Consider the following 17,465-nt stretch of genomic DNA (forward strand, 5'->3'; position numbering starts at 1 on the left):
AACCCATCCAAACTGCACACACACACAGCAGTGAACACACACACCCAGATCAGTGAGCACGATTGGACACCCATGCCTTAAATTCATAGCTGCTACAAATATAAACATTCCGATAGACATCTTTTGCTGTCCACTTATGTCCGACTGGGGCTCTATTTAGCAACTAGAACCCACCAACCGCTTTTTAAAACCTTTAGTTTGCACATCCCTAATGCAATGTAACAGCTATACACTCTGCACAACTGTCCCCGTCCCGGCTGAGGTTGTCCCGGTCCCTCTGTACTGCAGGTATTGTCTGAAACAAACCACTGGGTGTAGCAAGGAGCACTATTTCAGCGAGTCTCCCAAAGTTCACAGCACCTCTCAGCAATAGAGCTGCCACTGTGGCTACACCATGCTGAACTACTATGTGCAGTCCCGAGGCAGTCCAAATGTATGGATCATCTCTTTTCTGCTGATTTGGTATAGTCATCCTTGTCCTTCTTCCACAGTGTCTATCATGGCTAGATGTTTGTAGCCAAGAATTAGCTGATGTGTTGCTACAAATATACTTCTGAAAGAGTGTCATTGTAATTCAACAAAAGCTGTTAATAACCCAGGCAATGGTATCAACATGTCCAAATGTCCTTGAGTTCAAGCAAGATATTTGAACTGTCTTGGGCATGTTGGTGCAACTGGATGCAAATATAAATGTAATACCTTCAAAGCCACAGTAGAACATGATATGTTTCACAGAAGAAGAACCTCAATAATGGCTTCCGTAAGGGTAAGGGTACAGTATATACAGTACAACATACTCAAGCAATACAGTAACACACAGGCAGAGTTTGAGTTTGCAGTCAGGAACTCATGGACTGTGACACTCAAAGTCCTTGCTCTGGTTTGTAGTGCGGTGGGGCCCAATTTACATTTGGCACCAACAGAGTTCCAGGGTGTCTTGAGCTTTTGGATGAAGTTGGAAACCTAAAACCTTCAAAGTCATAAGAGAACCCCATGCAGCACTTCATAGAACGATGCTATAGATTATTTTTCACCCCTCATGTTCCTGTTTATCCATGTCAGTTAACAACTTTACACTTCTCTTTTTCTAATATGGTGCTGAAAAAATCAGGAAATGTCCGGTGCGATGCAAGAGTTCTTGGACAATGTGATAATGTACAGTAAGTAAACATTGAAGTAAGAATTCTCCTGTACCTGTACTACTACACTCACAAAATCATATTGCATCATTATAAGGCCAATGGTGGAGCCTGGGTATTTTCATAGGGAGGCTTCTAGGTAGGATCCCACCACTTTCAGGGATGCGTTTATCCACTCCTAACTCCCCCTGCTACAAGCATTCATCTTCCAGGATGGTTGAGAATTGTGCGCTGAGAAATGGTTTGTAATCATGTTGTGCCAAACAAAGCTCAAGTGGGAAATTCACTTGGAACTGTTCCTCTGTTAATGGAATGAGTTTATCATGAGTTAATGGAATGTTGCTTGGAATGGGAATGTTGCAAAAAGGCACAACAATGGCTGGCATTTCCTCAGAGTGCTCCGGAACAACAACCTCGAGTGTAAACTGCCTGGTCCTTTTATCGCTCCCCTACCATAGAGAGTGTGTTAGTGTACTTGCATTTCAGTGTGAACTGGGGTTCAGTACCTGGCTCAAGGCCCTTTAACATGGATAATGAGGGAGGACAGAGCGCTCATTGAATCAGCTTAAACCATTAGCATCTCACATCACACATGACCAAAGAGATTTGTATTTTTCCTATTGAAAACTGTAACACTCTTCTGTAGTTACATTGTGTACTAAGACCGACAGAAAATGAAGAAAAGTTTTGATTTTCTAGGCTGATATTGGCTGGGAACTATACTATCATTCCATCATAAAAATCAAGGAAACTTTACTTTGCTGTATCTTGGGTGCAGCAGGCGCAATGATATTATGCACCATCATTTTCTGCCACCAGATAGGCTCCGCCCACAAAAAACACTCCATCCCTGTTTAGGATCTGTAAAACTATCCCAATAAAGTCAATTTTGTTGAATGGCAGTGCTTATCTCTAGATGACAGCCTCTTGTTATATGCAAAGAACATTTTGAAAATGACATCTAATCAATATAATCTGTTTAAAAACCTAACTATTTTTGTACCGTATCCATGTAATTCTCTATCAGTAAAGGATTTCCTGCAACCATGATGTGCGCACATCCTGGATATTTACAAACCTATAATTGGTCTATAAAATAATAAAAATAAAATGTAAACTATAGTCTAAAATAATAAAAAAAATGTAATATTGTAATTGAAACACAACTATTATTATTATTATTATTATTATTATTATTATTATTACTACTTTTATTGTAAACTATAGTCTAAAAAACACAACCAGTAAAAAAAACAATTGTGCTTTTTTTTTTTTTTTTTTTTTTTTTTTTTTTCAACTATATCTGGTCATATTCAGTCTACTCTGTAGATTTGATAGAACATACAGTATGCAGCAACACATTTAACACAATTTTCTTTTTATCAATTATTTATATCGTAACGTTCACATACAAATGTATATTTAGGTAAATTTCCATGTGTGTTCTTGTGAAAACAGCTGTTAGGAAGCAAAAGCTGTATCAGTGTTTTTCCGCTAGAGGACAGAAATGATCAGACATTAAGACTAGCAGCATATCAGTACCCTACGTGAATATTTATTTCATCAAGCAGATGCTTTAGTGAAAATTGATAAAACAACACATTCATACATCAGCATGAATACAAAGGCACTATAAAATGCGGGTTGCATATACAATCTGACATCCAGACCTGATTAATTTAATTATTTAAATTAAACTGGATAACACATTTAATTTATTATGTAAAAAAGTAAATAATATAATAATATATAATATTTATAATATATAATTGCTGTTGTAGCTGCTGATGATGTCAGAGTGATTGACTCTGGTGGGCGGTCTTATGTTATTAAAGTGAACTCCTCCCCTCCTCCTTATTCACTGCATCCACATTCTCTCCATTCATCAGTGGCTTCACTACAGTCGCTGATTTATTCACTCACTCTCTGTGGATTCTGAAAGAAAATGCAGAGACAATAAAGAATTATTAGGAGATAATAAAAACAAGATGTTGTGGTGGATCTAATGCCAACAACTTACTATCAAACTACCATTAGAAATAAAATGTGTGAAATAATTACAAATTCCATATTTTCAGTATAGCACATTTGCTGAAAAGGTCACAATAAGCATAGAAATGTATAATAAACATCTCCCTCTCTTCTCTGCCTCTAGTCTTTTCATATTCCTTTGCTCTCCAGTTGTTTATTGAATGAATGAATTATGCACTTATATAGCGCTTTTTATTTTGTATTTCTGTACACCCAAAGCGCTTTACATTCATGAGAGGGTCTCTCCTCAACCATCACCAGTTCATTGCCTCACTGCTGTTATTGTGTTATTCTATTATAATATGTTATTTACTCAATATAGTATTATCTTAAAATATTATGCATGACTATGAAAGAAAATAATATACTGATCAATATGCTGAGTTATTCCCAAATACTGGATGTCTTAAAGAGGGTTGGATGTATAAAGGCCCTCCCATTGGGCGGTGCTGTTAGTCTTCCATTGAATTGTACCTATGTACTAAAATAACTGTGTGTATTGCACCTGTGAACTAAAGTAACCCTGTGAACTTTGGGTGATCTGCAGAGGCTGACAGCATTGGTGAACATGATGAATGTCTCATGTGACCACAGCCAACCAGGAATAGGCAAAATAGATGTTTCATTAAAAAATGGTTGATTTGGCCAAATTTCACCATTAAAAAATGGACCAGGTGGACTTATAATAAACTGTGGCAAACCAGGCAGGCAGTGCCAATTAAAAACCGGAACTACCAACTTTGGTAAGAGAGTATAAAACGGACTTTGGTAAGAGAGTATAAAACGAGTGTGTCGTTATCTCGGCTTTGGTACTTTGATTAATAAAGTCTATATTTTGACATCTGGAACTCTGACTCCCGATCTTTATCAACCACATCGAAGAAATTCATCATTGGCTTTGACACACAACACTGCCGCTACTCTCTTCTTGATTTCTACGCTTTATATTCTTTCCCTTCTTTGTCACTGTGATTTTGCATTACTCACGTCCACACATACAAAGTTTTGAGCTGAATTAACTGCAGAAACAGAACAACAGAATGCAGGAGGAAGAACTGTGAGCGTTATTACATTCAAAGACTTGAGATACTCACCTTCAACATAAATGAAGAATTTACTGCACAAGGTACTTCCTGAGCTGAGGATCAGTAGTTTATAGAGTCCAGTGTGATCAGCTGTGATGTTTTTGATGGTCAGCGATCCATTCGCTTTAACCAGCTCCAGTCTGTCTCTGAATCTCCCATCAGGACCTTCATGTGTAGTCATCTTTCTGGTCTCTCCTTTGATTTCAGCTATGAGAGTATCTTTATCTCCAAACATCCACCGTATCTCATCACCGGTCTGTATTTCAGTTTTAGTCTCTAGAGTGACAGAACCATTCTCCTTCACTGTCAGTGTCTTCCCTACATGTCACAGCAGCACACAGAAAGAGGAGAAAGAAGAAAGAATAGAAATGAGGAGCACTGATAATTGAATAAAGTTTCAATAAAGGTGTGTGCGTGTGTTTCATATATGAGAGCAAGCATTGGTAAAAATGAACTACACATTAAATATGTGATATTAATTAATTTAATATGGTTATTGATAATGTATATCAGTATTTTTTTCAGTTAAGTTTAAAAATGGTTAGCTTACAAAGATAGATATCATAATTATTATTACTTTAAGAAGTACATTCCACTGTATAATAATGAACATATTTCTGTTATAATTTCTTTATTTTGGGGTTGTTGTGATGTGAAGACGTTTGAGTTTCGGGGTGTAGTGTATATGATACTACGAGAGTTTATGCTCATGATGTGAATTATTATAGCACTTCTGGAGATGAAGTTCTTGTTCATATAGCAGTGCTGGATACAATTAACATCAGACATCCTACAAAAATGTGTCAAGTTACAACAATTCTGTCACGTTCTATATTTAAGGAAAACATAGAAGAGAGAAGGAACACGATATACAAGAACTGAACCTGTATCTCTTGTGTTTTGACGTGCTGCAAACATGTGATACGTGACAATCTATTTCTATTTTTTTTATTTCATTATTACACAGAAAGTCTGGAGGATACTCACCTCTGATATAAACAATAAATCTCTTCTTGCATTTATTGTTGATCAGTAACTTGTAGGGTCCAGTATGTTCAATTCTGGGGTTTGTGATGGTCAGAGATCCAGTCTTCATGTCCAGCTTCAGTCTGTCTCTGAATATCCCATGAAGAACATCCTCATATGAAGTGATATCTACAGTCCCTTCTTTGATTTGAGCAATGAGATTGTCTTTATTTCCCTTCCACTCTATCAGATCACTTGTCTGTATTTTAGTAACACCAGTGTTTAGTTCGACATCGTCTCCCTCCTCCCCTGAAACTGTCTCCGCTTCATGACACAGCAGCACACAGAAACAGAAATGAAGAGATTATGAGTGAGTGATCAGATAAACATGACAGAAACACTGAGAAGACACTGTGTGATTCTTCACATGTGCTTCCAATAATCAGTTTGTCATCTCTTTTGTTTTATAGCAATTTACAATAATGTTAACATAGGAAAACACATAAATGTATGCAAGAAGAAAATCTGTCTAAAAACCATTACACATATCATACCTACTACTAAATAAAACAGTCCTTATTTTAAAATCTTCAAACAGCTCTGTTTCATACAATGATATTGTCATGACCATCTCAAAGATCAAAAAATGTGTAAGACACCAGAAATGCAGCATAAATATTTTCCACATGACTTGTGCGCTATAAGTCTTCTGAACTTATTCAACAGCTTTATGTGCAATTTAAGTGGTTATTTGCTTAAAATATTCCACTTAGCTACAGATTTTAAATCCATTCTTTCACACAGTAGAGCTATTTTTTTCTGTCACTTTTATCAGCTGTAATACTTACGCCTATCAGCGATCTTGCGTTGATCGTAAATCAAAACAACCCAGTCTGCAGTCATCAGGAGAACAACAACAACAATCCCTGCAACAACAATCCCAGCTACAGCAGCTGGAGACAGACCTGGTTCTGTAATGATAAAAAGAGACAGTCATTAGTGTGAATGTGTGTCTGATATATAACTAACACTAGAAACATCAGTACTGTATAACCTGTAAGTTATAATGTTTATGATTCTTATAATATAAGCAATGAAAACAGAGATGAAGCTTAAATTTTAAATTACCAATTGCTGGACAGCAGTCAGTTGCAGTTCTACACTGAATTACTACATTGAAATTATAATTACACAGATTTGAAAATTCCGTTGGCTAATTACAGGGCCAAACGTTACCCAACTGATGGAACTAAATAATAACACATCTTGTAACAGTTGCTGCAGCACAATATTATGGTGAAATTAGATCTCCTGTTTGTTGAGTTAAAACGAATTGCTGTATTAACAAACTTAAGAGTTATACCCACCAATTAACATTAGCCCTTCATTCATGAGAGAACATACATACAGTGAGAACATAGTTGCATACACCTTTATCTTTTGCTCGTTTCTCCTCTTCTTCTTTTCTTTTTTTTTTTTTTCTAAGTTGCGCACCTGATGGCTTTGACCTTTTCCTGTCCATCTCTGTGTTTATTTGGCACTCGACAATCAACAGATTTGTCACACTGTCACTCAGGACCAGAAGTCAAGACTAAACCCATTCAATTTGGTGACCACAGAATCGTTTTGTATTACCTATTTTTATTAGCCATTTCACACAATTCAGAAAAACAAAAATGTGCAGGAACTATAGGCCTGTATTTATAATATTATGAATGAAATGTGCGTTATTTGGAAGAAAGTCGAGGTGTGACTAACTTTAACCCACTAATTCCATTAGAGTATTGCTCTATACAGTAGATCCCCCATTCCCCCCTCTTGTCTGTTCCATTTGGGAAAGATCCAGAGGTGAACTGTCCCCCGCGTCATGCCCCGATCCCCTTTTCACACAGTTTCTGTGCAAGGCAGCTTCTCAGCAAGCAGGGGCACTAATTTCCCAATTCCCCACACAGTGAAAAACTTTTTTTAACTGCTCGTGCCGCCCCCCTTGTATCATGAAAAAATGCCACCCCAGGCAGCTGCCCGGTTCGCCTGTGCCAAAAAGCGCTACTGACAGCAGTTGTTATTATCATAGTTCTATGTTTACAGGTCTAAGTAATTTTATTTAATTTCACAACAAATTGTTTAAAATAATAAAAGGTCCGAAGAAGAAGATATGAGCTCTTGAGCTCTTGAAGTTACTGTATGACATATCACTGTTTTCTTATTTTAAAGGAAGGTTTGCTTCCTCGAAATGTCACATCATCTGGAATTATTCACAGACAACTGATAAACAGTCAATACTTCAGTTACTTACTTCAGTTGAGTTACTCACCACTGACAGTAACAATGTATTTCTGGTATAAGGTCTGTTTGTTGCTGCTGATTTTCACTGTATAGTGTCCAGAGTCTGTGGTTCTGGTGTTTGTGATGGTCAGCGATCCAGTCTGATGATTCAGTTGCAGTCTGTCTCTTAATCTCTCATCAGTGTCATCATATAATGATGAGCTCTTGGCCTCTATATCATGTTTAGCTATGAGTTTTCCTTCATCTCCAAACCTCCACACTATCAGCTCATCTCCGGTTAGTTGAGGAACATCAGTCTGAAGAATGACAGGATCTCCCTCCTTCACTGACATGAGCTTCATGTCAGTTACACCCGCATCAACAGCAGATGGTGACTCTGCAAAAATCATGTTAAGTTACATGATTAGTTCATCTTCTGGTTACAACATAAGGCAAATGCAGATTAATAAAAATAATCGCAACTGTGATATTGTCATATTAAATGTATATGTAAGACTGCTAAACACATTACAAGTAATATTTGCTGGCTGTACTTTGAATATCAGTTTAATTGTAGCAAGCCATTCAGACCATCACTGACTACAAGCCCCCGCCATAGGCCTATGATGATGACACATCCCTCCCAGATGCACTCAACCATTTTTATTCATGGTTTGAAATGCAGAATGACGCACCTGTATAAAAACTGCCCACACCTCCCAACGACCAGGCGCTCTATCTGTTTCCAACTGACGTAAGGAAGACCCTATTTAGGATTAACCCACGCAAGGCTGCGGGTCCTGGCAACATACCTGGCCGTGTACTGAGAGACTGTGCTGCACAGTTGACAGATGTCCTAACAGATATCTTCAACACTTCGCAGAGCCAGGCAGTCGTCCCTACATGTCTTAAATCCACAACAATCATACCAAAGAAATCACCTGTGTCCTGTCTAAACGACTACTGTCCCATAGCACTGACTCCAATCATGATGAAGTGCTTTGAGAGGTTAGTCATGCACAACATCAAAACCAGCCTCCCCCCACCACACTCAATCTGCCCTAGTTAGCATAGCGTCCAAACCGCTCTAAAGATGATGGAATTTCTTCCACCCTCCACCTGGCTCTTATCCACCTAGAGAATAAAGAATTCTATGTTAGAATGCTGTTCATTGACTTTAGCTCAGCATTCAACACAATAATCTCACAACAGCTCATTAATAATCTAAACCTGCTGGGCCTAAACAATTCCCTCTGTAATTGGATCCTGGGCCGGTGACCCCCAAGGCTGTGTGCTCAGCCCTCTGCTCTTCACACTGCTGACCCACGACTGCACTGCCAAGTTCAGCTCCAACCACATCATCATGTTCGCTGATGACACTATGTGGTAGGTCTCATCAGCAACAGCGATGAAACGCACTACAGAAAGGAAGTGGCACAGCTGGCTGAATGGTGTGCCACTAACAACCTGTCCCTCAATGTGGGGAAGACAAAGGAGGTTGTGATGGACTTCAGGAGACGTGCCGGGTGAGGCTCATAATGAGTTTCCACCGTCGGGCTAGAAGCTCCGCTGCGCTTCACTAAAGCCCGCCCTTTACACGTCTCTCGGGAACAACGTCACGCAACCCCATAATTTCACCAACAAAGAGAAGTTTTCAGAAAACTAATAAGAAATAAGTCACTGGAACTAGCGCGATCGCAAAACAAACATGAAAAGAGTGGCCGTTTGTTTGCATACTTTGTTAAATATTTAAATCCAAGTATCGATATTTTACAATAATAATTGATGCATTGATCATAATGAGTTAATTTATCAGGATTAAAAAATTAGTCACACAGAAATGAAGCGTTATGAACATATGAACGAGTCTGTTTCTGTTTATTTGTAGTCATAGTAGGCTAGCCAATATACATCACATTTAGAAAGAATTATAATTTCTATAATTTTATAAAAGCTCCTGTACAAAAACCATTATTATGTTTTTATGACATAGCCTCTGTTTATTTGTAGTCATAGTAGGCTACTTATGACAGATAAAATATTTTACTAAATAAATACACGATTGTAATTGAGAATAATAAGCTGACGTCTGATTTCTTCAAGCCATCACATTTACCATGTTTACTATGGTAATGTTAGCATGCATAAACCTTTTGCATCGCTTATAAATATTTCTGCCTTGTATGGTGATCATAATCCACATCAGATTAAGTTATTTCAAACACTCACTGCTGACAAAAAGTGAGATTTGAGCTCAACTTATTTTAAAAAGTCTTTAATGCTGGTGTTATAGCTGTTAGCATTATAAAATGATCCGCGCCGCTGACGCTCTCCAGACGTGGAGAAACTCTACCTTTGTTCATAACCACTCTTCTAGCCCCAGCTGGCCTGCTTTGGCCCAAGGTTTTCGTCGGTCCGAAAAACCCAGGCCGTTGGCCCCAAGGAAGCACTGACGAGGCACGATCAAGCCCCGGAAATGACAGTGGAAACACAACTGGCTTTGGCATGCATAGCACACCCGCTTTTGGCCCGACAGTGGAAACACAGCTACTGAGGATCTCACCTGGACCCCCAACACCATGTTACTCTCCAAGATGGCACACCAGTGGCTACATTTTCTCCGCCGGCTGAAAAGAGCAAGTCTCCACCACCCATCCTCACCAAATTCTATAGGGGCACCATTGAGAGCGTGCTGACCAGTTGCATCACTGTCTGATATGGGAACCGTTGTGCAACAGACCACAAGACCCTAAAGCGGACAGAGAACACAGCTGCAAAGATCATCGATGCCCCTCTCCCCTTTACCCTGGACATTTTCCTTACAAGATGCTCCAGCATAGCCAACAGTATCGTGAAGGACCCCGCCCATCCCTCCCACAGTCTCTTCCAGCTCCTACCATCAGAAAGACGGATGTACTTGAGCATCAGAGCCTGCCTCCGCTCAACAGCTTTTTTTCTGTCACCGATGGAGTTTTGGTTCCTTGCCGCTGTCGCCTCTGGCTTGCTTAGTTGGGGACACTTCATTTACAGCGATATCGTTGACTTGATTGCAAATTATTGCACAGATACTATTTAAACTGAACTGAGCTGCATGATGACATCACTGAATTCAATGATGAACTGCCTTTAACTGTCATTTTGCATTATTGACACACTGTTTTCCTAATTAATGTTGATTAGTTGCTTTGACACAATCTTTTTTGTTTAAAGCGCTATATAAATAAAGGTGACTTGACTTGACTTTTTCCCCAGGCTGTGAGAGCCCTGAACTCTAATCACCCTGCCCCACTCTGAAACCGCACACAAACCCCCACCTACTGAAACATGGACCATCACACCTGCTCCACCCCCAAACACCCTCCAAACTTACCACATCACAGGAAAAACTGTCTGAAACTTTTTTTGTGCAATTCGAAGAGTGCTACACACAGGTGAGTGGGCCTGTACAAACCACCTGCAGTAACACACTCTCCTCTATGTGCACTACACACTTTTCACACACACTGCTGTGTGTACATAATCCCACAAAAGACTCAGTAATATGTGTGTTTACATGCTCATGCACTACAAATCATCTTTCACTGTTCCCCAGCCAGCTGCTTGACTTACGATGTTTCTCTTTGCACATGTACAGTATTTATGTGAAGCATTCGTATAGTTAAAAACTGAAAGATATTCAAAAATAAATATATCCTCACCATAGACAGTAACTGTGAATTTCATATTTGAAGTCCCAGCTCTTTGGAGGACCTCTATTTTATAAAGCCCAGAGTGTTTAATTCTCATGTTGTTGATTGTGAGAAATCCAGTTTGATCCAGCTGCAGTCTGCCTCTGAATATCTCAGTGTAACTGGGATAGAAGGTCACTTTTCCATTGATTTGAGCAATGACTGGATCTCCAAACCTCCATAGTATCAGATTTAATTTCTGTATTTTAGATGGATGTGTTTTTGGAGTTGTAGATTATTAATTCATTGTTTTTTATGAGGATCAGGGGTTTTCATCAGCAGCAAACACACCTGCAGAACAAACAGAAACAGTTGCACAGAGATTAAACTCATGTTACACTGCTGGTAATGAAAATAAACAAATAAAGTAAATTAAACTCTGCTTTTTGAAACAGAATTTGACTTATTAAGGTGTAAATAAAGAAAGCAGAGAAACAACATCCTCTGTTGGTCCACTGGCGCGGATCGAGCGAGCGGAGCAGAGGGCAATTTAAGTTCATTGAGTTGAGCTTCACGTCTGCACAGTGGATCGAGGGATTGACAGCAGACCGAGAAAACACTGAGAGTGGCAAAAAATTTGGGCACAATGCATCATATTAGCATTTACTCTCATTCCCTACTCCTGCTGTAGAAGTTGATGGTATTGACTCCTGGAATCGACTCCGTTTACTTACACCCACTACAACATTGGACGTCGGATAGACGTGCAGATCATGTCTATATTAGGTCCGTCGGTCCATGACCATTTCTGATCATCTATTCGACGTCCAAATTAGGTCCACTATTTGGACGTCCAACCATGACCCAACTTGGACGTCATCTTGACGTTAAACATTTGAACTTTGAACTGGGTAATTTTTTTGGACGTCATTTGGACCGAATTTGGACGTCCAAAAATTACATGAAAAAGACGTCACTCCGACGGCACATTGCGCAGTGGGCGTGATTTAGAAGTTACTTGGAAGGGACGTTGCTCAGTGGGATTATTGAGCATTTGGATTTATGAGGACCAGTGTTTCATAAACATAAGAATTTTTACACTCTGTTCCACAACTGAAGCTCCATTTTATAAAATGACAGGAGATAGTGAGCAGATGGTGTCAAGATCCAAAAAGGACAAATACAAAGGATCCAAAGACAGTCCGCAGTCTTCTGACACCATTATATAGACTGATTTTATGACCAGGTACAGTTAAACTTTAGTGATATTAAATAGTTGCTGTATGGAAAAGAACTGTGCAAATAATTATTCAAAATTTTGCTTGTATACCAGGGAAAGAAAACTTTAATGAATGACAGACATACTTTTAAATTTATGTTACTAATAAGCACACAAAAATACTTTTTATTTAATTAAACAAAACTTATATAACACTTAGGCCTATAATTATTTTTCGTTGTATTATTTTGTTAGACCCAGTCCACTAGTGGACACATGCTTGTCTGGTCGAAATCTATATGAAATGTCAGAGTACCAATTAAGGGTGCGTTGGGATTTTTATTTTTATTTTTTAAGAGCATAAGGCTTTCACACTGGGCTCATTTTGCTGCTGTCAAAGTCCGGGCGTGTTTGTTCCCGGTGCCCCCCGTTGGTCTAGTTTCACACTCAGCTTGATTCTGTGGAACCCTGGCGCGTTTTCGTTCAAATTACGTAATCACAAATGCGCACAGCACATGATAGAAAACGGAACGCGGCTAAAAAAATAGTGCGCATGCGTACACTGCAGGCTCACTCCTGCCAGGGAAAATCATCAACACTATCTCTTATTTGTTTCATTAAAGTAAATAGGTCTACATTGGCTACGTTTACATGCACAATTTTTGGTTCAATCGGACTGAATTCATTACGTTTGATGAATCTGATTGTAGTGTTTACATGGTGTAGTGTTTAGTGGTTGGGTTGAAGTGATCGTTTTTGTGTGTGAGTTTGTTTAAATGGTTATAGTTTATTATTATTTTTTTGACATGCGCACACTGCTCAAATAGTGAAAGTGAAAGGGAAAAGTGAACGTGACAGATAATATCGAGTCTCTCACTGTCCCGGTGCTTTTCGAATAGTCGGATAGACGTGCAGATCATGTCTATATTAGGTCCGTCGGTCCATGACCATTTCTGAACATCTATTCGACGTCCAAACTAGGTCCACTATTTGGACGTCCAACCATGACCCAACTTGGACGTCATCTTGACGTTCAACATTTGAACTTTGAACTGGGTAATTTTTTTTGGACGTCATTTGGACCGAATTTGGACGTCCAAAAATTACATGAAAAAGACGTCACTCCGACGGCAGATTGCGCAGTCGGTTTGCACATAATAACCACTCTCCTACACGGTTTCTTTATTTGTTTTTAACAGCAGAATTAATATTTACCCGTTTATGGATAAATATACATATAAACTGCTGTGCTGCTCATATTTATCACGCAAAAAAAAAATTAAGGTGTTTATATGAATGTTTTTCAATCCAACTGAGCCGTCAATCTGATTACAAACGGATTATTTGGGTGCATGTTAACGTAGCCACTGCAGGCTAATCGTCTAAAATGCATGCGCAGGTTACTTTATTTCCTGAACAAGTGCGCACCGAGTCCGTGTTGCTTTCAATTTTGGTGTGTGTTAGATCTCAGACCACCTCCTTCAGGTAGTCTCGGGTTCAGTTCCCCGGTGCTGACTCGCGTACCGAACTCCCTTTAAGCAAATAAAATATATTTCCTAATATGTGAATGATCACGATATTAAACAACATAACGATATATTAGAAATTATACAGAATAATATATCGTGTAAACATATTACAATATAGGCATATTATGATTAATACATAAGGATCTGCCACTTTTCATACATTGAAAAATATGTGATTTACTTTTAGGCCTATCATATGTAATTTTGTATTCAGTAATACATTTTATAATATATAGACAAGATATGGTACTGCATGTGTAAAATATATTAAACATATATTTACTCATGCAGTTTATACACCTATATGGAAATAGGCTAGGCCTAGGCTATATTTTTTATCATTATCATTTATGATGTTTCATATTTTAAAATATGGCAAAGATATGGGCATATCTGCTCATACTAAACACTTAGTGAACAGACTATCACTGTGCTGAAAATTGCACAGCCATAACTTTTAAAAATAAAGGAAAATATAATTGGTGTTTGTCCAGTCATCACCCTAACGACAGGCTCTTCTCCCCTGCACAATGGTGACCCCACAAACTTACACATACCAGAAACCCTTTTACATGTCAATATATTACAACATTAAACACTAACAGATCTCCCCCTATATTAATATTGAGCAAAAAACACATGAAATAACACTTTTTTTTACTCTCCTTTAGCTGTTAGGCTATATTTTTTATCATTATCATTTATGATGTTTCATATTTTAAAATATGGCATCTATGTACAAAATATACTCAATAAAGGATCAAACAATTAATATGTATTTCTTAATTACTAAATATCTATATTTTTGTGAATGTATTTGGACAAGTTTGTATGTACTTGTAAAGTACTTGTCCTTGTGTTGTATACGCATCTTCTGTGAACATGAATTTCCTCTCTGAGGACAAATAAATAAATAAATAAAAATCTTATATATTTGTATGCATCAGTATACTGCCATTGCCAATGCATATATTGATGTATATTGAAAAATGTAAGCACTATAGTTTCCAATATATGTAAATATATTATGTAATATATCGCATTATATATGTTGCAGACAGTATATTCCCATATTTTTTTGTTTCGTAAGGGTCTGACGTCAGTCGAACCCGCTAGAGTGAAAGTGTCCGGTGGCCGACAGATGGTCTACGACAAAATTATCAGCCAGTGCCAGGCTGGTGGTGTGTTATTTCCCACCCTGCCTGGGGGAACTGAAGTCCATTATCTCATCTTTATTTTTAGTTTTGCTTCAGAATAACACATTCAAAAAGCATAAACTGCTTTACCTGGTTTCAGTTAATTTATAACATAGCCAACATTTACCTGCACCTTCATATAAGGATTAAAATGAGCGTTTAACTAACAAGTGGTGATCCAAATCCATGGATGAATGCGATCACTGTTAATAAGGTAGCCTAATGATTAATGAACATCATCCATTGAGCACTGTTTCCAGTGTCGAAGTGAAACCGAAAAAATTAAATAAACAGAAATAGCACACTTACCGCACATTAGTAGTAAAACCTCAAAAATTTTGAAAGTGCTCTTCATATTGCTATAGATTCCAGAAAAATCTTATTTCGATGGTTATTATTGTTAGTTTCTACACCTCACCCAATCGATGGACAGCAACGATTGTTAACAAAAGCTCTAAATACCCACAGAAGAAGTGTGTATTTATGACACTGAAGCTTCGAGGCACGCGCACAATCTCCAGTGAAGTCTGTATCTGGGCGTGTATTGGCTTCACAGAGTCAAGAGAAGAGTCGCTTTCTGTCCAAAGAGCGATTCGCTTAATTTGCGTGTCGGAATCTTCGAACCCTAAATCTGATCCAGTTATATTTTCAACACAATCATGCAGGCAATATGAATTAGCCTATTTCAAGAAAACAAAATACTATGCAACTCTGACACATTATCATATTCATACTAACATTTATTGCCAGACTATATGAGTGAATTAATTTATTATAAAAGGAAATCAACACAGACATATGAGTTAATCATATTTTCTATCGCTAGACCCCTAAACCCAATCTCACAGAAAACTGCAGGCAATTTTTGAATTTCAAAAAACACAGTTTAGTATGTTTTTTTAAGCAATTTTGTTTATGAGGACCTCGTAGCTTATTTATTTATTTATTTTATTTTTTTACTAGCCACCAGATGGCGCGCTGTTTTCACGAAGCTTTGACTCTTTTCCCGGAACGGTCAGGGGATTTTTGAATCACTAAATGAAAAGCTTTTCAGCAAGACAACCACAGGTAATACAACAATCATTTAGATTTTTCTGAGGATTCAGCTTTTATGTGAACAAAACCAGATGAGCGTTTAACCAAACTCGTGTTAAAACACAACACTGAAGCAGTCTTGAAGTTCATGGGGATAATTATCAAGAGATTATCACTGAAAGAAAAAGAAAAAAGAACAGAAAAAAAACAAGAGGCGTATAAATCTAAGTAGTTTATCTATAAAATGACAAAAGTGCGTCTATCTGAACAACGGGACCATGCTGGCATCATGGGTTAATAGTGAAAGAGTATTAATTTCTCAACAGTGGATCAAACAACTGTATCAGTAACACAGGTAGGGTTGCAACATTCAGAGAGGCAAAATAAGGGGCTGCTGCCTGGATGGGATACATTTTTTATTATTATTATACATTTGCTCAAATTGGGCCTACATTTATTCGTCCCATTTTTATCTAAATACTAAATAGTAATTTGTAAAAAATGTATATGACATTCTGTATATATTTATAATTAATATAAATGCTAAATTAATAAATAGGGTCTAACATTAATTAGAATCTATAAATTTATCTGTCTAATAATGTCTAAAAATATAATCATTATGTCTACCATGCTCTGATAATGTATGGAATATTATATGAACAGACTATCCCAATTTAAATAAAACAGTAGGCCTATACCTTGAAGCACAGATGTGTCTGTCACTTTAAATGTATGGTTCACCCAAAAAAATTATATAAATCATAATTTACCCAGGTTGTTCTAAACCTGCTTAAAGTTATTTCTTCTGTTGAACACAAAAGAAGATACTTTGAAGAATGTGGGTAACCAAACAGCTTCTGGTCCTCAGTAACTTCAAGAAAAAAAAAAAAAAAAAAATACAAATAAAATAAAATACTAACAGAGTCCTTGGGGACCAGAAACTCTTTGGTTACCCACATTTCTTCAAAGTATATTCATTTATGTTCAACCGAAGAAAGTGAATGGAATTAGTGAAAGCAATCAACTTTTTGATGATATCTAATTATCTGACCAGCCCCCTGTATAAGCATTCCTGTATAAGCAACAACAAAAAAATCCTAACATAAGTCAAGAGCCCAACTATATGTAGGATTCATTTTAAATTAAACATAATGACTGAATATATGTTTGTTAATGTAAGATTTCATGGAATAACAGTGCTTTATCTCTAGATGACAAGCTCTTTGTTATATGCAAAGAAGAACATTTGAAATGACATCTAATCAATATAAATCTGTGTAAACCTAACTATTTTGTAAAATCGCATCCATGTAATTCTCTATCAGTAAA

At 37.6% G+C, this 17,465-nt stretch overlaps 1 protein-coding gene across 1 annotated transcript; it reads right to left on the reverse strand.

Annotated features, from left to right (window-relative positions):
- Window positions 1–2,681: 2,681 nt before the first annotated feature.
- LOC122144851 lies at window positions 2,682–11,397 on the reverse strand. Its single transcript, XM_042756059.1, has 6 exons — window positions 11,185–11,397; window positions 7,536–7,883; window positions 6,070–6,192; window positions 5,243–5,545; window positions 4,265–4,573; window positions 2,682–3,074 (listed from the first exon to the last, which is right to left on the reverse strand). The coding sequence occupies exons 1-6, from the start codon at window positions 11,270–11,272 to the stop codon at window positions 3,055–3,057; spliced, it is 1,191 nt and encodes a 396-aa protein (XP_042611993.1). The 5' UTR covers window positions 11,273–11,397; the 3' UTR covers window positions 2,682–3,054.
- Window positions 11,398–17,465: the final 6,068 nt, after the last annotated feature.

The sequence above is a fragment of the Cyprinus carpio genome, unplaced genomic scaffold, assembly GCF_018340385.1.
Source record: "Cyprinus carpio isolate SPL01 unplaced genomic scaffold, ASM1834038v1 S000006785, whole genome shotgun sequence".
NCBI lineage: Eukaryota > Metazoa > Chordata > Actinopteri > Cypriniformes > Cyprinidae > Cyprinus > Cyprinus carpio.